Raw genomic sequence first — 22179 nt, forward strand, 5'->3', positions numbered from 1 at the left:
GCAAACTATTTCATATACAGTTTGTGGAAGGACCTCTAAGCGGCTATGCACCGTTGCTCTACAAAGCTGTTAATGTTTAATGAATAGACTTACACTGAAGGTAAATTTTGTACCATGCTTATAATAAAGCGTGGGCCATTGATATAAATGCAAGGCGGCAGCAGAGGAAATAGGCATAAAAATATGTTGATTGCAATGGCTTGAGTTAACTGTCTAACTTAGAGCAACCCTCCCTCCATAATGTAGGAGGACAGGGCACCTACTTGATAAACGGGTGCATAGTTAAAGATAAAAAGAAAGTAGCTTGTAGGCTGATGAATGCAGCTAAGCAGATTAACATAAATATATTACTTGAATAGATCATCAGATCCAATACATCTGAGTTGATGTAGTTGGATTCAGTTTAAGCATATAATTACACAAGCACAGCCCCAAGTGATTACAAAACAGATTGTTATAACTTGTAGGGGCTGGAGGAATAATGGCGAGTGCTCTTTGCCGCAGAATAAATATGCTAGTATTCTGTTGTATCGATTGTCTTTCAAGGGAAGTACGCCACCCATGAAATTCTGGGAGAAATGCTCTATGGGCAGAGAAACATTTGACTTTGTTATTAATAACAAAAAGCACTCTCCAGTGATTCATGGTTCCTTTCCTATATTTCTTACTCAATAATGTATTCACACATCGGTTTGAAAACCTTTATTTGCAACCCAGAATTCCATGTAATTCTCAGGCCCTTCCATGTAAGCTGCAGCGATGCTCCTGGCAGGTGCTCTGTGTGTGTGTGTGTGTGTGTGTGTGTGTGTGTGTGTGTGTATTCCACACACACAGTCTTTGAATGATCAGGGAGGAATAAAGCTGCACATTGTATGCAGTCCCTGGATCAGCCCATCGTAATAGTCCCTGGATGAAGATGAGTGACTTTTCATTGGCTACTTCCCCAGTATAGCACTACTGGTCAGTTTTTGATGGATCTTTTTGCTGCTGCTGCTGCAATTCTAATTTCTTGGGGAGCAGGGAATGGTTCGTCCTCATTTTGGTGAGGTGTTCTCTGCTATGAGGTGTCTCTCCTATCTTTTAATTCCAAATGTTATTCTTTGAAATTTTAGATATAGCAACAGCAGTCGCTGGAAACTGCTTGGCAAAAATAAAAAAAGACATTTTGCAATTGCACTCTGCTAAGTTTCTATATGCTCCCTATTTTTTAGCATTTATTTTAGCATTTGCCATTGTGCACACACCTCACCAGACTCCTTGGCTGCAGAATTAAGTCTCTTGACTCAAGACTCAAACCTGTCTCTCACAAACAAAAACACAGAGCTGCTCACCTGCACTTGGATTAGCTTTCACATTCCAGCAAATGCTTCCTTGTTGATCTTTAGGGCTACCTTGTTTATTAAGGGGGGGTGAAGCAAGACTGGGGCAAGTTTGCAGAAATTCCATAAATACTAGACCACTTGGAAGATACTACCTAGAAGGCCCCACAGCATCCTAGGAAAATGCCTGGTCTAAGTATTTTGTCTTTCTAGCCCAATATTCTCTACTTTTGGCTCTCCAGGGTCTCAGGCAGAGAACTTTCACATCAATTGCTACCTGATCCTGAAGATCTTGGGCATATGCTCTGTCACTGACCAAAGGTCCCATCTCTGAAAAGTTCTTAACTTAACGGGAGACCCCAATAAACAGCTTCTATCTCCATTGCATCTTTTATAATTGCTCCAGTTGCAGAAGGCTCTTCTGCAGCACTGCTCTGCCAGTGATGTAACCATGCTCAGCAAACATTAATTAGACACCATTGGCAGAGCAATGCTTCAGAAGAGCCTTCTGCAACTGGAGCAATTATAAAAGATGCAACGGAGATGGAACATCTCCCAAAACCACAAAAGATGGTCTCCTATAGACCGAATGGAGCTACTAAGCAATGGAAAAGAATCACAACGGTGTAACAATTTGGTAGAGAAAATTGGATAGAACGGTGGATCTAATTGAAACAGCAGGACCTTAATACCTGAACTGGCATTCGGCCAGGGCACTGAGGTTAATCCCACCACATCATGAGTGTCATGGGATCGTTAATGACTGCAGGGCTGTCAAGAAGTTGGCATTACCTACGCGTCCAAGAGACAGCTGCTGCCCCACCAGCCATATCTGCTAATGCCACACTAGAACATGTTGCACCGAGAAGAGTGCCTGCTACTGGCTACTTCAGATGCATCTTGGTTCCAGATTCTGATGATGCGCAAATTTAATTATTAATTATCAGCATTATTGTTAATGCCAAAATAGGCTTCGAAGCAGTTTACAGCAAGCAGAAATCCATCCCAGTTGGTGGGCAGAGTTCCAAGGAAGCAAAGATGTGGCTGCCATTTTTACACTGGGTCTGTATTTTGGAGGTTCTGTGTTCCTTGCCCTCTCCCAGCAGCAGTGGCTGGTGCCCATTGGGAACTGTAGGAGAGAAGGCAGGGAGACTAGCAATAGGTGCAGCCAAAGCTGCACTTGTTGCGCTTAGGTGTACATAAGGAAAAGGTGTGCATAGGAAAAGCCACCTCCTCGCCTTTTGTATGCAATATGGCAGGCAGATGAAGCTGCTTGGACTCTAACGGACCAGGCTTTGCTCTAATGGACCAGCCTCCAGTGCCTCCCAGGCTGTGCATCTTTCTATAGGATATGTCAGCTGTTTTGCTGATATAGCAGCTGAAATAAGAATAAAAATGGGGTCCCTTCAAGGGGTTCAGCTTCTTAGGGAAGGCTGGACCTTCGGAAAGAGCACGTTTGAGGCTCAAACCGGTCGGGAAATAAACAGAGACCAGACCAGGATGTACAAAAGCCAAGCAGCTATAAGCCTGATCTTTACTGAATACAGGACTGTTGGCAACAGGGTTCGCACTCGCGTGACAGGCTACCGAGAGAGAACCCCGAAGAAAAGAATCTCTGGACATTTATACATTTCAGTTACAATACAGGTCAATAGAACAGACATTGTCATACAGGTGCAGAGAGGGGATTACAGCAGATAAGAAGGGTATCGGAAAGGAGGGGGAAGGTTGTGATAACGTATGTCATTGTTGTGCTTTTAGTTGTTGTTTAGTCATGTCCGACTCTTCGTGACCCCATGGACCAGAGCACGCCAGGCACTCCTGTCTTCCACTGCCTCCCACTTGTTGTGCTTAGGTGTACATAAAGGGTTTGGGGATGGTTCCTCTTCTTGATTCTTCTGCTAATGACAGTGTTTTTACTTTATCTACAGGCACCACGGAACTGCCCCAGCAGGCTAAGTGAAGAAGTCATCTGACAGGATTTCCTCGAGGAATATATTTGACAGGATTTGGGGGGCAGGGGCTGCGTTTGCATGTATATCAGTGACTTGACTCGTGAGCCTTTATTTATCCTAATAAAACCCTTTTGTCTGAGACAGATGAGTTTATGTAAATATTTGAAGGGAAACAGCATTGCAACATATAGCCAAACTTGCTTTAAAAATACATGACTTAAGGAAATATTGAGGACATAGAGATACAGAAAAATACATTTTACATGCATTTTATGAGAGGCGTAGATCATATATTTATTAGGGATAGATACGTAGATATACAGAACTCATTTATGTATAATCATAAGGTAAAGGCTACTGGTTTTCCCAGTAGGGATGTATGGAAGTGAGAGCTGGACCATAAAGAAGGCTGATCACCGAAGTATTGATGCTTTTGAATTATGGTGCTGGAGGAGACTCTTGAGAGTCCCATGGACTGCAAGAAGATCAAACCTATCCATTCTTAAGGAAATCAGCCCTGAGTGCTCACTGGAAGGACAGATCCTGAAGCTGAGACTCCAATACTTTGGCCACCTCATGAGAAGAGAAAAGACCCTGATGTTGGGAAAGATGGAGGGCACCAGGAGAAGGGGGCGACAGAGGACAAGATGGTTGGACAGTGCTCTTGAAGATACCAGCATGAGTTTGACCAAACTGCAGGAGGCAGTGGAAGACAGGAGTGCCTGGCGTGCTCTGGTCCATGGGGTCACGAAGAGTCGGACACGACTAAACGACTAAACAACAACAACAAGGTAAAGGCACATATAGTGGGAAAAGTAGGAGAGCCTCAGGGGTATGAGGGGTTCATAACTTTTACCCTCCCCCTTGACCAAGTGAGTGGCATTTATTCTTATAACTCAGCAAACTGTCTTCCCTTTGGCATAGCCGGTGTTTAGGATTGCTTTGGCCAAGTGCATGCAATTACTTCCTCAAAGACATTTGCCACAGCAGTAACATGCAGGACAAAGAACTGCAATTTGCCACGGAAGGAGCACACCATGAGGAGCTCTGCGTGACATTAAGGAAAGTTAATTGAGAGGCACACTTTGCACTTAGTTCTCGCTCTGGGAAGAAATGAAAAGCTATAATTGCTGAACTCCTCGAGCCCTTTGTGAAGGACTATAGAATTAGGCATCAGGTGGCTTCCAGATAAGACCGGCTGGGACAAACAGAAAGTATCGTGAAAAGATTAAAACAAAATGTAATAGCAAACATGGTTTGTGTGGACAGAAAGGGAAATGACTCCTAATTAAATGAATCATTTCTTTGGAAATGCCATAACACAGAAAAAACTATTCACAGTCCTCCAGAAATTAAGCCTATTGACATGAATAGCAGCAGTTGCACAATAACACAACTCTCCCATTCATTTCAACAATGAGAGAAATATCTCAATGGCTCATCCCTCCCTCCCTGTGAACTCCATGGGACTTGCTTCAGAGTGATGGCATGTGGATTAGCCTCTCACCTGTGTGTTTGAGTAGTTCACCTAAGGATGCAGTGAAGAGAGTCAATATGCCTCTCATGTGGAAGAGCATCTGAAATTTCAACCAATTATTATTTTTCTGCCTGCACTGTGCCAGGCAAAATGTAACCAGACATTATTCAATCAAGGTGTGTGAATGAACAAGAGAACTTATTTTCAGATTATAAAAATGATTAAAAATTTGTAGACTTCTGATAAGGGGTGTTGTAGAACCCACCTCAAAGGGGCCAGAAACTAAGGGCAGAGTAGAACAGAGTGAGGGGATTAAATTCAGTTTGCATTTAAAGGCAAACGTACCAAAATCACACATTCATTTTGGAACCCTACATGAATGAAAGCACAGCCATCCTGTGAAATTTAACTAGGCAGGCCATTTGTCTAATACAGGAGGACTTTTCTTCATTTTAAACTGAATCTCTCCAAAATTCTAACCAATTTTGACAACCCAGTCAATAATAAAATTATAGAAGATCTAAAAGATGTGACGACCCAATCCTAATCTTTTAGGATGGGTTGCACCACCACTGAGGTCAGAGGTGGGGAATCTATGGTCCTCCAGATGCTGTTGGACTACAATTCCCATCAGCCCTAGTCAGCATGGTCAATGATCAGGGATGATGGGAGTTGGAGTCCAAAAATATAGAGGGCCACCCCATTATATATATATATGCTAAATAGCAATACAGCTGAGGAGCCCCATTGAAGCCAATAGGCCAACACAATTAGCTGGGCCAAACCTGCACAGATTCAAAGTCCAGTGCTTCTCTTTAGCACTGCCACATTTTAGACAATGCAATGGCAGTTTGGAGACTTCCTTTGTCTCTTCCAACTTTGGGCGTCAATTTTATCCCTGTTTTCCTCACTTTTATTCAGGCAGTGCGTGGCTTGCTTAAGCCTCTCCCTCCCTCCCTCCCTCTCCTGTTTTAAGATTAGCAGCCTGCCATGAGATTGCTACTAATCTGGCTGATGCCTTTTGGAATGTCAAATGAGAGGTGGCAGTACAGCTTCCACTAAAGACAGAGAGAGACTTCACAGCCTCTAGTGCTGTCTGTATTTTACACAGACAATTACCATCTATAGGAAACAGGCCTTTTGACAGACAAAAAATCAGAAACTTGCATAGCGAAGCATGGAAGAAGTAACTGTGATACTAAGAACAGGGAAATCAGAGCACAAAACTTGACCCAGATTGTCTCATGGGAGATCAGTTAATCCCTACTGTATTTCTTCACAGCACACAAAAAGGAGACCAGCAGCATCACTAAACCATTTCGAGATTAAAGTTGGTACTTACCTGTACATTATGATGAAACTGAGATGTCCATGCCTGGCTTGGTGACAGCCAACACTCTTGAGTTCACGATGGACACAAACATGAAGCTTGTTAGGTCTCGGGTACTTAACAATTTTCCATTTCAAACTGGTCAAAGCTGCTCAGGATCTGGTTCAGTTTTCCCAGAGTGGAGCACAGTGTTACTCAGGGAGTGGCTGTCACCAAAAACCCTGTGTTGTGTTCTTCCCCTGACATATGACAATACATAACTTTGTGTTAAGGGCATAATATTTTTTTGGAGGTTGTGTGCCACCCCCAATCTCTGCTGAGCAGTAGCAAGATTCCTGGGGGTTCCAGGCACTCACCCAGGGTTGTGTTTCCGTCAGGAAAATCGAGGAACAGTCAAGGCTAGTGTCGTTAAGAGATAGGTTTTAATAAAGTCTACAATGGAGACGGTGCAGAACATTATACCCTAACGGTGTCTCTCATCATCCCTGGCAGAGCTTTAGCAAGCTCAGGTTCAAAGCTGCAGTCATGGCTCTCACTCTCTTGCTGCAGCCTCCTCCAGTTAGACTCAAGATGGTTCTGCCTACTTCCTCCTTCTTGTTCCCATAACACCTTTAACCTTTCAAAAGGGACACATTTTCCTGTGACACCACGTCCCCCTCAATCGCCTTGGCAACCTTCCAAATCTCTTTTCTTTGCCCACACCTTGGAGGGGGCGGGGAGGAAGGATAGCTTTTTTGTACTGCCAATGGCTTTCAATGTCCCAGTACCTTGGTTCCCCATTGTTTCTCAACAGCTCTGCACTCAAGCTAGCCCAGCCAGGCTGGTTTGCATAAGCTAACCGAGGAATTTCTTCTCTGGCACAGTTCTGCAATTTGTATTTTTCTATCATATCCCAAATATTATCTAAATGCTGCCATTTATTAATTTCATCAATAGATTCTGGTACCCCAGATGACAGGGACGCGGGTGGCGCTGTGGTCTAAACTACTGAGCCTCTTGGGCTTGCCAATTTGAAGGTAGGCAGTTCAATCCCCGCGACGGTGTGAGCTCCCGTAGCTCTGTCCCAGCTCCTACCAACCTAGCAGTTCAAAAGCATGCCAGTGCAAGTAGATAAATAGGTACCACTGCCGTGGGAAGGTAAACAGTGTTTCTGTGCACTCTGGTTTCCGTCACGGTGTCCTGTTGTGCCAGAAGCAGTTTAGTCATGCTGGCCACATGACCCGGAAAGCTGTCTGTGGACAAGCGCAGGCTCCCTCGGCCTGAAAGTGAGATGAGCGCCGCAACCCCATAGTCGCCTTTGACTGGACTTAATCTTCCAGGGGTCCTTTACCTTTACCTACCTCAGATGATCTATGAAAATATCATTGGGACTCTCCCCAATCCTGCCCTGATATAACTGGCATGCTGGTGTTTTAGGAAATACACATGATCCTGCTGTAGTTAGGTTGTGCTGACTGGAGATCAATATCACCCACAAGGGGCACATGGGGCAGATTCTCACTTCAAAGTAATTGCTGAATGCAATTCTGAATGGACAAGATATGCAACAGAACCAGTGTAGTGGTTAGAGTGCTAGAGTAACCTGGGAGACCAGGGATCAAATTCCCACTCAGCCATAAATCTCACTGGGTGACCAGGAGTCAGTCACAGTCTCTCAACCTAACCTTCCTTACAGAGTTGTTAAATAAAAATGAGAGGGGTGTAGAATTGTGTGTACCACCTTAAGGTCCTTGGAGGAAAAGGGGAATATAAATGTCAGTATAAACGAACAGGTGTTTCTAACTTAAGCAACAGAGGAAGAGTCACATTCTTAGAGGATGTAATGACCTATGTTCCAATATCTTCCCAGTCCTTTAAGAAGAATGGGGCAACTAGCAGATTCATAATTCTGAAGAGCCTGGGGGGAAATATTAATACTCCATTATTCTCAGATTAAGAACCTGTCCTTTACAACAACCACAACTCTTCCATCATACATCTAGAAACCTAAAGGATGTCTGTCTACCTGTGCTAGCCCAATGCCGGTCCCTGTTAGCAGAGGCCACCTCAAGCAGAAGTCATCCGCATAACTGCACAAATAGAGCACTGAAAAAACGATTTTGATCCTTCCTTATTCCTTTGTTCATGCATTCTCTCTGCACCACCACCCTGACTTCAGATTCCTTCAGGGAAGGAGGATACACAAGACAAACACCACCATGGGACGGTTCATCAGAATCCAGGCTCTGACATGACACTGACATACACCTGGAATCACCCATAAAGTGCATCCTATCTACAACTTCGCATCATATTCACAGAATCCGAGTTGGAAGGCACCCTGAAGATCATCTAGTCCAACCCCCTGCAAAACTGCCCCAAATAGGGATCAAACCTGCAACCTTGGGATGATCAGCACCACGCTCTAACCAACTGCACTATCCAGGCAGACAACAGGGCACCTGTTCTCCGTACCAAGTTTAGGCACGTGCCAAAGTGGTTCCTTTCATCTGCCTCCTCGTCGGTTTTTAACCGCACAGCCAGATTTTCAAAGATCTCCTTACAAAGATCTTGTGGTGCTGCACAATTTTAATATTAAAAAAGTTTAATATCAAATTAAATGGTTTATTTGGGGTTGATATAATACGGTTTCATAACTTGGCAACTAGACCCTTCCCCTCCCTGCTCCCCTGTTTGCAACTTGCAGTCTTTATTTACAACTAAATGGCAAGGCTGTTTTTCCTTTGCGTGATGTGGTACTGCTGAAGCCGTCTTGCCAGCTCTTCCACCTTCTCGATGCTCGAAATGCTGGTCTCGCTGCTGCTGCTGGTGGCAGCCGTCCTAACAAGTTGAGGGGTGCTCTGCTGGCGCAAAGGAGAACCAGAGCTCCGGAGGGCCTTAGTTATCCTAAACTCTGAAGCATTTGAAGGCAGCCAGGGCTTTCTACCTCGTGAAGAATGAGGACGTGGTAAGCCTCGATAAGTAGGTGCTGGCAGGGAAAAAAGGGTGGAAGAAAAGGCAAAGGTGAGATTAAACAAAACAATTCCCACCCACCCCCAGCCTGTTAGAGGAGATGTAAGAGCAACAGAACCCATTACAAACTGCACAGGAAAACATAAAAGGCACCTGGACTGTACAGAAGGGAATAGATATGAGGGAAGCAGACAACATTAATGGCTGCAAAGCTGCCTGACCTGCCGTAAGAGACTGATGGAGTACGGAGCTTCGTCACGCAAGCAAAGGTGTGTATGTGTGGAGCTTCATTCTCATTTGTAGTTATGTGAATGGTTGCAATGTGAATTTAAAAAATGACTCACGTAAACACCATTGGTTTAAATAGGGGCTACTTTTTACGTTTTGCTTTATTGCTGGTGATGAGTTCTGTTGCTCTCGTATTTCCCCCCAATGTATTTGCTTGTTTATTTTAATAAAATAAAAATGGCTCTCTGTTTGGAAAGTTGCATTTTAGTCAAAATATATTTTTTCTGCTTGTGAAGAAAATGTGAGCGGCATTTAAAACCGCCAGCTTCCCCATAAATGCAGCTTCTCCGAATTGAAGTGGATCAACATTTGGAGGTCACGACATTTGCTGCCTTAATTCAACCATTTTCATTTCATCGCAAGAGATTTTCCTCTGCAACCACCTTATGGAAATAACCATGTTTCTGCAGAAGGCAGGATCATTCCCCTGTGGTCAGAGGGCAGCATGAGTTTGGCAAACCAGACTTTGAAAAATGGATCCTATGTGTGCTTTTTAAAGGAAAACTGGAGGAAAGGGAAGCAAAGGTATCTGGAATCTGAAAAAAACGAAATCCATAAAAACAGCTGCACATAAAATCTGTTAGAAAGTAACCATGCCAATGGATGCACAAGGAAATCATGTTTTATTAAAGTCACGTTTTAAGATTTACAACATACACCATACACTAATGAAGGTAACAGTGATTTATGCTAACAAAGATTTAAGTATGGAAGAGGTCTCGCCACCCCGAAACAAGGTGGACAATACAATATAAGGAGACAATTCTAACAATAACCGTGCTAGACGTTATTTTCTAGACAGGAGATGAGTACTTATTCAAATAAATGGAAGCTGCACACATTTAATCAAGGTCTACTTTAGATAAGAGTCCATTTGGTCTGTGGACTTAGGATTTAAAATTCTATTTCATTCAACACTTTCACAGAAAATTCAAAACTAGCAGTCAGTGCTTATCTTTAAGAAAGGCACCGCCACCATTCAGCATGGAAACTCTGCCTTGCTACTAAAGAAATGAAGACTGTGCAGGCACTGTCAATTATTTGCTGATCGTCATACATAATGCTAAACCAAATTACGGCTTAGCGTGCGTGTTCTGAGAGAGGAGGCTGAGGCCACTTTGCTTCTTATTCAGTCTTGTTGCTGTCCTATGGATTCAGACAACATGCTACCACGACTTCGCTCACAGCAGAAGGAAATCAGCCGCGCTCTCCTCTCCAGGATCCTGCATTTTTGTGCTAAGCCATAGTTTGGCTTAGCATTATGTGCAACCTGAGCCACTGCATGAATGTGGGAGATCAGCCTCGGATAATACGAAGGCATAGTCGCTTTATCATCCAGCAATGCAGATTATTTAATACATTGATCAAACAAAACCACGAGACATCATGCGTTAACTTTTCTTTTTCTTGTTTCGTTTCCAAAGTATTGAGGGAATTGAAAAGGGTCTGCATTATCAGAGAACCTATTGTAAGGCAATGTTTCCCAGACTTGGGTCTCCAGCTGTTTTTGGGGCTACAACTCCCATCATCCCTAGCTAGCAGGATCAGGAATGATGGGAATTGTAGTCCAGAAACAGCTGGAGACAAGTTTGGGAAACAACGTATAAGGGATTTACACTGCAAGCCTACAGAGGTCTACTCAAAAGTAAGCCCCACTAGTTTCATGTGACTTACTTCCAGGTAAGCATGTGTGGGATTGGAGACTTCGTATGTAAATTGCATTGACAGTAAACCATGATTTGCAAGAGATATTCAACATACAATATATATACCGAATTTGCATATGGGTCATTACATTCACATTGATATCTGAAGCACATTCTCAGAAAGGGGACGGAAATACACATTCCAGGTTCATCCCTTAATGACTAGCATGTGTAAAAGAGCCGACAAAGATCAAACATCTGCCAAAACTCTCATTCTTCATCGCATCATTGCTTCAGACTTTTCAAACATCAGATAATTTATTGGGCTTTTTCCCATGCTCAGTTGCAAGCCGCACAATGGGACACTGGGTTGCAGCCCATGAAATTCTACTCAAGAGTAGACCCACTGAAATTAGTGGACTTAAGTTAGTTGTGTCTATCAATGTGAATGGGTCCCCTCTGAGAAGCAGTAGCACTAGATTCAACCCACTGTGCCATTAATGTGCATGTATGAATCAGACATAGGGGGGTAAGTCTATAGTAACACCACATTACAGCAACATACTAAAAGCACAGAGGAGGAGGGATACAAATGCCTGTGTTCTGAGACAGGAACCTTCCCAAACTAGGGGAGTTGTGCAACATTACTATTGCTTTTTACTGAGTAAAAAAAGAAAAAGTTTGAAAGGCAATTCATTGAGAACAACAAGTTGCTAGAACAGGTTAAAAGGACTTTATAAGAAATTTTACAAACAAACTGGAGAAATATTAATTTGGATTACTAGAAAGACATAAGAAGGGTCATACTGCACTGTCTGGGTGACTAAAAGTTAAAGGTTAGGCTTGGGAGGGAAATCTGGGTAAAGTTACATCCTGCAGAGGGGTAAAAGCAATTTTGGAGTGCATAATTGTCAGGGAGGCAGAAGTTTCTCTTTTTAGTCTCTTCTCTTCTCTCTCTCTCACTCACACACACACATATGGAGAAGAAATAACTGGGGAAAAACCTTTTTCACATATTATATCTATAATGTGATAATGGGTTTTTTCAGTTATTTCTTCTCCGCTCTTTTCTTCTTTCTCTTTTTTATACAATTGTGTTTGTTAAGGATAATGAGTATTCAGTTTTATATTTTCTTTTTCATCACCATTATTATTATTATTATTATTATTATTATTATTACTATTACTAGATATGTTGCTTTTTATTAGCTTGTTATAAATGTGTTGGGATTTTTGTGCACAATATGTTGAAAACCTTCAATAAAAATGTTTTTGGTTAGTTTTTTAAAGAGAGAACAAGGAAGTTCTTAATGTGGCTCAACAGAACAAAATGGTGGCAGTTTTCCTGGAGACCAATATGGCATATCAAGGGAGGTAGTAGTCACTAAGGTATTTGCCAAGGAATGGCAAAAAAGCAAAAACCCAAACTCCAAAGCACTGTATCCCTGGAGAAAGAATCATTCCTACAATATGCTGGAAGATCAGGGACAAGTGTCTGTATTTTCTCTCTTGTTAGACTAACTGAGAAGATCTCAATTAGGAACATGATACAGAAAGCAAGGATTAAAAACAACCCTTGGGCTGTGAAACAACCAAAGTACAGAATCCCAATCACTAGGCAAAGTTATAGTAAATATAGAGTAAATAGACCTAATGCAGGTTCTCCATTTTGGATATATCTGACTTTACAACATCACTGGACTCCTGCTCTAGTTTACTTGTTGTACCTGCACATCCATCTTTGATATGAGAGGGTGGCGACAAACTACTTTCTCTTATTTTCACTGTCCTTCTAGGGGCAGCCAGCTGCTCATCAGAGGGCCAAGCTTTGCAGAGATCCTTCCTGCTCTTTGCTCTTCCTTTTCTGCTGTCCTTCTTCTTCCATTCACCTCCAGCAGAGATGCATTTAGTCTCTGCCTCTTCAGCCGCTCTATGGAAATGCTTCACAACTTTTATGTTTGGTCTAGATTAATTCAAAGCAGCAGATTAGCTAAACGCAGGCAGACAGGATTTCAGCAACCGGTGTGGTTTTTTCTCCAACGTGAGATGACAAGGAGAAACTTGTGAAAGTTCCCAGGCGTTATCTGATCGCAATTCCACCCCTGTACCCATTTCCCATTCTTCACATACAGTGGTTACCTCTGGATGCAAACGGGATCCATTCCGCAGCCCCGTTAGCATCCTGAAGCGAATATAAGACGCATCTGCCTGTCGTGTTTCGCGCTTCCGCGCATGCGCGTGACGTCATTTTGAGCGTCTGCACATGCGTGAGCGGCGAAACCCGGAAGCAACGAGCTCCGTTACTTCCGGGTCGCCGGGGAGAACAACCCGAAAATATTTAAGCTGAAGCGTATTCATCCCGAGGTATGACTGTATTCGGTTTGTGCAGACTCTCTATGATCTGGTAACCCCTAGGTTAGATTACTGCAATGCGCTATATGTGCAGCTGCGTCTGAAGATGTTTCAGAAACTTTAGCTGGTGCCGAATTCAGTGGCCAGGTGGCTCATTGGGGCAAGATTGCTTGAGCATATCACACCAACCCTCACCCAACTACACTAGCTTTCAGTTAGTTTCCAGGCCCAATTCAAAGCACTGGTTTTGACCTTTGAAGTCTTATATGGCACAGGACTGCAATAGCTCAAAGAATACCTCTCCCCATATGAACTAACCCGGACCCCACAATCATCATCTGAGTCCCTTCTTTGTGTGCTCCCTCCACAAGAAGTCCAGAGGGCGGCAACACGAGAACGGGCCTTTTCTGCAGTGGCTCCCGTTTGTGGAATGCTCTCTCCAAGTAGGCTCACTTGGCACCTTCATTACTTATCTTTAGGCGGCAGGCAAAAACTTGCCTCTTCACCCAGGCTTTGGCTAATTACACAATCTATGGCCTTTTAGCTGTACAGTGGTACCTCGGGTGAAGTACTTAATTCGTTCCAGAGGTTCGTTCTTAACCTGAAACTGTTCTTAACCTGAAGCACCACTTTAGCTAATGGGGCCTCCCGCTGTCGCCGCACCGCCAGAGCACGACTTCTGTTCTCATCCTGAAGCAAAGTTCTTAACCTGAGGTACTATTTCTGGGTTAGCAGAGTCTGTAACCTGAAGCATATGTAACCTGAAGCGTATGCAACCCGAGGTACCACTGTATTTGTTTGTTATTATGGTATGTATTTTTGTGTTTTTATACTGTAAACCGCCCCATGATCCTTGGACAAAGAGAGGCATATAAATGTAATAAATAATTCTAAACCACTTATACTTTTTACATCTCCATTCACACATCAACACACACACACCAGTTCTTGTTACAATGGTGTTGCCTTATTATATCTCTGCACCCCTTCCTACCACACAGCCCGTCTGTCTCTAGGTCATTTAATATCTCTGGGGTATTTTGGTTGGGACTGCTGTTCTTGCTTTGCAGAATCAACATTATTACTGTCAGCATTCTAGTATTTGTATCGGTAGCATTGCTTGATATTTACCTCATCTCACACACACATGTACATCTATACATATTTATGAAATGGAGGGGAAAATGGGATTCAATACTCACACAAGATAATCCATCATTCGGGTCATATTTATGTAGCAGCAGGAACAGGAATACCTTCTATGGCTGATTTTAATAAGCCCATTTCGTACACAGAATGCCTGCAGTAACAAAATCACCACATCTTTAAACTCAGTGGCTTTTATCTTGTCAAACCAACCATTCACATGAAGAAACTTGTACATGGAAGTAAAAAGAGTCAAGTTTCCAAAATGCAATGGTTTATTTATTTATTTTTTTAAAAGGGGGAAACAAATTAGACACAATGGATAAAAGGATAACTTACTAGAATAATCTGAAACACAGCAGAACATATGGAAAAACAGTTATTGGTGTCAAGAGAAGAGTTGATTAATAGGTTGTTTTAAGGATGAAGTTTCAGAGCAGTAAGAACGACATTAAAATAAAGTGGAACTGAATGAAGAGAGTCCTTATTAATCAGATATGTTTCTTATGTTAATTGCTCATTTTTCCTGTCAGCTAGAGTCGACAGGAAGAAAAGGTGCAAGCCAAGCTCTATGGTTCCACCAAGGAAAAGACGCTATTAGTGTCAAGAATAAAAGGCACTGCAGTTTTCAAGGTCTGTCTGCCTGTTGTCTTACCTTTTTGTTGTTGTATTTCAAAATGGTGTAGACTTTATCATCTAAATCAGATTTTAGCGGAGTTGCTATGACAGTACCAGGTACGTAATACTCGTCTCCCAATTGTTTCCTAACTCTTACAAATACATAGTCTCCAACCTGTATAACCAGAAGAAGAGTTAGGTTGAGTACATCAGCTTTAAATTTTAATGGTCCGAAGGTCCTATCTTCTTAACCATTAACAGAGACAAGAATGCAATTACAGTGGTACCTCAGTTTTCGAACGTAATCCATTCCGGAAGACCATTCAACTTCTGAAACATTTGAAAACCAAGGCACAAAGGAATTTCACTGAGGAAATTGAGAAACACTCAGAGGAAGCCGTTCGACTTCCGAGGCACGTTCGAAAATGGAAGCATTTACTTCCAGGTTTTCAGTATTTGAAAACCGAAATGTTCGACTTCTGAGACGTTCAAAAACCGAGGTACAACTGTACAGTCATACCTTGGATCTCAAATGCCCTGGAACTTGGACGTTTTGGCTTCTGAACACCACAAATGTTTGTTCCAGTTTGCGAATGTTCTTTGGAACCCTAACGTCCGACGGGGCTTCCACGGCTTCTGATTGGCTACAGGAGTTTCCTGCAGCCAATTAGAAGCCATGATTTGGTTTTTGAACATTTTGGAAGTCATACAGACTTCCTGAGCGGATTCCATTCGACTTCCAAGGTACAACTGTATACTTTGTGAGCTTACAGTTTCCACTAAAAAAAAACCAAAAAACCTAAACCAATGCCTTTCTTCTGCAGCTAAAGTTCTCCTCCCCAAAGCATCCAAGTGGCTTAAACCCAAACTTTATTCACCTGTGAATCAGGAAGTGAAATATTATGGCCATACTATTCCTTGTGTAGCAAAGGAGTAGGGAAAAGCGAATTGTTGACAACTTAGAAATGTCCTTAAAAATGTGTCAGCATGCGTTCATCATGTGCCACAAGTTCTGATATCACCGCATAGCTGGCATTTACATTTAAAAACAAACAGCTGAATGAAACGTACTCTCACTAATCTCATGTATCATACTGTTTTGGGTCTCCAAGACGTTTTTGCTGCCTGAGTGGCAAAACAGAAAATGGCGCTCTCCCACACTGCCGCCACCACCTCTTCCACCACTGCTGCCTCTCGCCACCACTGCCTCATTCACTGCTGCCGTCTGAGGCGACTGGAGGCAGTCCAGGGAAGCCCCGGCACACTGAGGGTAATGGGGGGAAGAAAAAAGGAGGCCTGAGAGGAGCAGCTGCCAGCAGCAGCAGTTCTGCTGTTTTCTACACAGTGGCCGCAGGCGACAAGTACAGGAGGTGGCGAACTGTTCAGAGGCCTGGATCTGCCACCCTTCGCAGCTGTCCCCAGTCTGCCTGCCACCTGAGGTGACTGCCTCACCACATCTAACAGGTGGGCTGGCCCTAGCAATATGTCCTTCCATCTATGACTGTGTCCCTTCTTTATAGAAATACAGTCATACCTTGGAAGTCAAACGGAATCCGTTCCGGAAGTCCGCGCAACTTCCAAAACGTTCAGAAACCAAAGTGCGGCTTCCAAAACCAATCAGAGGCCTCAGAAGCCCCGTCGGACGTTCGGCTTCCAAAAATAGTTTGCAAACTGGAACAGTCACTTCCAGGCTTGCGGTGCTTGGGAGCCAAAACGTTCAGAACTAAGCTGTTCGAAAACCAAGGTACGACTGTAGTTATGAAAGAGCATTATAGAATAAGTAATAAGTAACTCTGACTCCACTGAGCAACTACACCCTGCTTTTATATACACAGAATCAAGGGGAAGTGCTTTCTTTTGGTGGGGAGATGGCAGGATTCCTGCTTATGCCCAGACACCTATACCTCTTTTTCTTTTAAGTTTTCCTGTAAGTGTTTCAGAAATTTTATTCACCAGAGTTGCACCTTATGGCTGGCCACCACATGGGTTCATCACCATTCACATGCATCCTTAGATAAGTGTTATGTACTGAGTTGAATAGGATCCAAAAGGCAGCAGTCTGACTGGTCCTAGAACAATAGGATTCAGAATGCAACAGTCTGATTGGTCCTAGAACAATAGGATTCAGAATGCAGCAGTCTGATTGGTCCTAGAACAATAGGGTCCAGAATGCAGCAGTCTGATTGGTCCACAGGAGCCACCCAATCCAGCTCCAGGTGGAAGTGAATCCGCAACCTGGTTGGCCTACAGGTGAATCCCGGAATTAGCCAACCACGTTGGGCCCATTGTGTAAATAATGTATATAAAGCAGACATTCTGGGGGAACTTCCATTCCTCCTCACCACTATGAGCTGAATAAAGAGCATGAAATCCACACTCTACTCCGAGTATATTTCAATAAGAAAGCCCAATATAAACCTCAGATAGGTAAGTTCGCCTGCTCTGGTCCCATTTGCACCCAGTAAAAAAAACCGGGCAACTTGGATGAGCTAAAAGGAAGGGGGCGCATTCCTTTAAGAAAGAACTATGTAGAGGAGAACATGCATGCACTTCAGAAATGGTAAATCGCCTACCTGCAAGGATGGACAAGGCATTGCACCCCCCACAGGTATAATGAACTTCAAGGGGACGATCTCCGTGTGCCCACAGTTGAAATCAACAAGTGCGTAAAAAGGAGTGATGGTTCGTATTACCGTCCCTAAAACAAAGACCGGGAGAGAGAAAGCAATCCACGATTCAGATTACATGCTGTGCTTTGCAGCGTGCGAAATAAATGGAAACAGCTTTTTGTAAAAACTGGTTTTCAAAGCTCAGTGCAGAGCATATGCACTGACTACAGATGAGGCAGTTCAACTGCTGGCAGCTCCATTTACAGATCACGACTAATGGAACCGGGAAAGACCCCTTTCCCTGGGGTTGTGGAAACTACTGGAAAACTGACGTTAGCTAAAGCAGACAGTCCTGAGTGACACGGACCAATGGATAACAAAATCTAATGTGTTCCTAATTCCGGCCCCACCACTGGTTGCAACCCGGGGGGTGCTCAGCTTTCACATGTTAAAAGGCAGCATGAGGAGGGGCACAGAGGGTAGCTGTGCTGCCCTCTCAACACCACCCAGCCACAATGGCTATGCTCTACCTCCACTGTCAAGGCAGTATACTACTAAATGCCAATTGCCGAAAATCACAATTAGGTTCAGGCCCTCCATTGGCATCTGGTTGGCCACTGTGAGAACAGAACGCTGGACTAGATGGGACATTATCCAGGTCCATTAGAATGTTCTTACATTCAGGACCCGGCTACATTAATAAAGAAACAGCGATTTGAACGCGCTATAAACATGCAACACCAGATGGCGCCAGAGAGCAGGACAATTGTAAAATGCGTTTTTTCATAGAGATTTTTTTTCTTTTGTTAAAACCAGTGCTTTTTTTCTTTTTAAAAAATGTTTAGGGGTACTCTCATTTTCCTACTCATATTGAAGTACTGCCCCTCAATGGGGCCAAACTTAGATTCACAAAATGTTTAGGGGTATGCATACCCCTGCGTCATTCCCCCCAGGAAAAAAGCACTGGTTAAAACGATCTAATTTCTGACTTATTCGTAGCGGGTTCTTTTCCCTGTGTTTAGATCCACCCTCAGTCGTGTGTTTAGAAAGTGCGGAAAGGGAACCTGAACACGTACCAATGTGTGTGGCACAGAGCTGCTCAAAGCAAGAATCCTTCCTCCTTTGCAATGGCTCTTATGCACACACATTCCCAAACCCACTGAATGCACAGCCAACAGTGGATACGTAAGAGGGAAGAACTTCAGCTTTCGGTACAAGTTTCCAAGTCTCACATACAGCATTTGTGTTAAGTCTGTAATAGTAGGTTGCCAGCATTGGCAGGGGGTTGGACTATAGGTAACTTTTGAGGTTGCTTCCAGTGCTATGGTACCAGGTGCCCCTGAAAGTCCCACGTGCGTCCTTCCTTTCTTCTCCACTGCACACTGCCAAGATTTTAAAATTCTGCACACATACGTAAGCATATACCCCCCCACACACAGGCACTAATGCCCATTCCTCAAAATATGTACTGATCCTAAATATTTGAACCAGCCTTGCCAACTATGTAATATCTCTGCATTGCAAGCTAAATATTACATTTGGTAACTGTCCTGGCTGATTAGTTATCACCTCCTGCTCCAAAGGACTCCTATCCACATGCCAGGGCTTGACACTGGTTTTAGGGTAGAATTCCAAGCCAAACAAACTACTATTTACAATGCAGTTACCTGGGTAGTAAAATCCCGTGCTTTCTGATCTTGCAATGACCTTGTGGCCCTTGAGAGCATCAACCCTTTTTCCTTTCTGCGTCTTCTTTTCCTGTAGCTTTGATGAAAATTTCTGTGTTGTATATAAATGAGAAAGAGAGAGGTTCACCCACGCCCAGCTCTTGAGATGTACATCATAACTGGACAACAACAACAACAACAACAGAAAAAAGGGCATACAGTGGGGCAATATGCATGAAACAAAACTTTTGCAACTTTAGTAGTAAGCGCTTAGCACTTTTCAATGTGCTATGGGTTAAACCACAGAGCCTAGGACTTGCCGATCAGAAGGTTCAGCGGTTTGAATCCCCGCAACAGGGTGAGCTCCCGTTGCTCAGTCCCTGCTCCTGCCAACCTAGCAGTTCGAAAGCACGTCAAAGGGCAACTAGATAAATAGGTACCACTCCAGCAGGAAGATAAGCGGTGTTTCCGTGCGCTGCTCTGGTTCGCCAGTCATGCTGGCCACATGACCCGGAAGCTGTATGCCGGCTCCCTCGGCCAATAAAGCGAGATGAGCTCCGCAACCCCAGAGTCGGCCACGACTGAACCTAATGGTTCTTTACCTTTACCCTTTACCTTTACCTAGTGCTCAGAATGATTTATTGGTCAAATGAGGGGCTGTAGATCAGTGGTAGGGCAAGTGCTTTGCATATAGATGATACAGGATTCATCCCCCAGGACTTCCAGTGGCAAATATATCATTACAGGGCTAGGGAAGTTCTCTACAGCCATTGCTAATCAGGTTGGGAAATATGACTGAAGGAACCAATAGTCTGATTCAAAATAAATCAGCTTCATGTCTCAGTCAGCAGAACATGAGACTCTTAATCTCAAGGTTGTGGGTTCGAGCCCCACGTTGGACAAAAGATCCCTCCATTGCAGGGAGTTGGACCAGATGATCCTTGTGGTCACTTCCAGCTCTATGATTCTATGTTCCTACAGTTTCAAATCTTCTTTTGTAGAATAAAACCACAATGGGGTCCTTTCCTGGCCAAGACCCCATCAACCTCATGAACAGCAAAACGTTTTGCCCTAATCATGCCTTTGGAAACAAACAGCTGCTCCAGGGGGAAAATGGGATGGAGAATAAAATTTATCACCAGCAGTTGGGGGGGAAATAATCTACGCTAGACAAGAAAAGGCTATGTCACATTGGAGAGATAATAAATGCTGCAGCTGCCTTGGAGCATGAAAAGCAGGTATCTCAAGAGGAGAAATTTTGAGTGCTGCTGTTCCACCCACATATTGGCTTTTGATCCAGTGAAAGCTTCTGAGGGGCAGAAAGGGCATTTTCATTCACCATTCCCACTGCAGCCCTGAATACCCACACCCAATTTGTTCCAAAGGTTTGAGGGACCCTCTGAAAGGTGGTTTTTGGGAGCAGCAGGGGAAAGAGGGTCAATCAGAGAAATAGCTGCTCCTATTCCCCTATTAGTGGAAGAACCCACCCAACCTCTGAGCATCCCCTCAAACCAAATTATTGGGGTCCATGCTGAGGGAACAAGTGAATCTAGCTCAAAGAATCTAATCTTTCAAGGGAAGCAGAAAATGTTCCCAAGCCCTCTTAAAACTACTACCGTATTTTTCGCCCTATAGGACGCACCGTCCCATAAGGCGCACCTAGTTTTTTGGGGGGGAAATAAAGGAAAAAAATTATTTCCCCCCCAGGCGCGGGGTTGGGGAAGCCCGAGCTTCCCCCGACCCCAACCCCCAAACAGGCAGCTCTCTGCAAGCCGTGGGAGCCCAGTGCTGGCTCCCGCTGCTGGCGGAGAGGTCCGCGAAGCCTGGACGCGCTGAGCTCAGCGCGCGCAGGCTTCAGCATGCAGGCACCTCTCCGCCAGCAGCGGGAGCGCTCCCGCTGCTGGCGGAGAGGTCCGCGAAGCCTGGACGCGCTGAGCTCAGCACGCGCAGGCTTCAGCATGCAGGCACCTCTCCGCCAGCAGCGGGAGCGCTCCCGCTGCTGGCGGAGAGGTCCGCGAAGCCTGGACGGGCTGAGCTCAGCGCACGCAGGCTTCAGCATGCAGGCACCTCTCCGCCAGCAGCGGGAGCGCTCCCGCTGCTAGCGGAGAGGTCCGCGAAGCCTGGACGCGCTGAGCTCAGCGCGCGCAGGCTTCAGCATGCAGGCACCTCTCTGCCAGCAGCGGGAGCGCTCCTGCTGTTTGCGGAGAGGTCCGCGAAGCCTGCATTCGCCCCATAGGACGCACCCAGATTTCCCCTTCATTTTTGGAGGGGAAAAATTGCGTCCTATAGGGCGAAAAATACGGTAGCTTTGGATACTCATTTTCTGTAACAGGGCTACAACCCTCTTCATAAGTGCCATGGATGTGCGAAATGCGCTAACACTTGAAAGGTGCTCTATGAAATGCTAAGTCTTCTTCCTCCTTTATGCTTTTGCAATTACAGTAACACTTCATTTTCTGATCTAAGGCAACCTAGTCTAAACTTATGTGATCTGACATTTATGGAATCTGTTTCAGACAAAAAAAAATCTGCTCTGCACATTTCTGCCTTCTAGAAGTTGTCAGTGCCTCCGGAGCTCCGTTTTGAGGCTCAGTAGATCTTTTAGACAGCATCTTAAAAAGTAGAGACATCACCTTGCTGACAAAGGTCCGTATAGTTAAAGCTATGGAAGTGAGAGCTGGACCATAAAGAAGGCTGATCGCAGAAGAATTGGTGCTTTTGAATTATGGTGCTGGAGGAGACTCTTGAGAGTCCCATGGACTGCAAGAAGATCAAACCTCTCCATTCTTAAGGAAATCAGCCCTGAGTGCTCACTGGAAG

At 44.2% G+C, this 22179-nt stretch overlaps 1 protein-coding gene across 3 annotated transcripts in view; it reads right to left on the reverse strand.

Annotated features, from left to right (window-relative positions):
- Positions 1-8664: 8664 nt before the first annotated feature.
- Positions 8665-22179, reverse strand: part of VWA3B (von Willebrand factor A domain containing 3B) — a 75567-nt gene continuing 62052 nt past the window's right edge. For 2 of the 3 annotated variants that reach the window (XM_083437586.1, XM_083437588.1), the window contains exons 24-29: positions 19360-19471; positions 17657-17781; positions 15121-15258; positions 14522-14619; positions 12695-12930; positions 8665-9049 (exon numbers count right to left, since the gene is read on the reverse strand). In XM_083437586.1, the coding sequence (XP_083293712.1) occupies positions 8781-9049; positions 12695-12930; positions 14522-14619; positions 15121-15258; positions 17657-17781; positions 19360-19471 (978 nt within the window). In that variant the 3' untranslated portion in view covers positions 8665-8780. The remainder of the gene's footprint in view (positions 9050-12694; positions 12931-14521; positions 14620-15120; positions 15259-17656; positions 17782-19359; positions 19472-22179) is intronic. The other variant, XM_083437587.1, reaches the window with a different exon arrangement.

Source organism: Podarcis tiliguerta (genome assembly GCF_965153285.1).
Source record: "Podarcis tiliguerta genome assembly, chromosome: 4".
Lineage (NCBI taxonomy): Eukaryota > Metazoa > Chordata > Lepidosauria > Squamata > Lacertidae > Podarcis > Podarcis tiliguerta.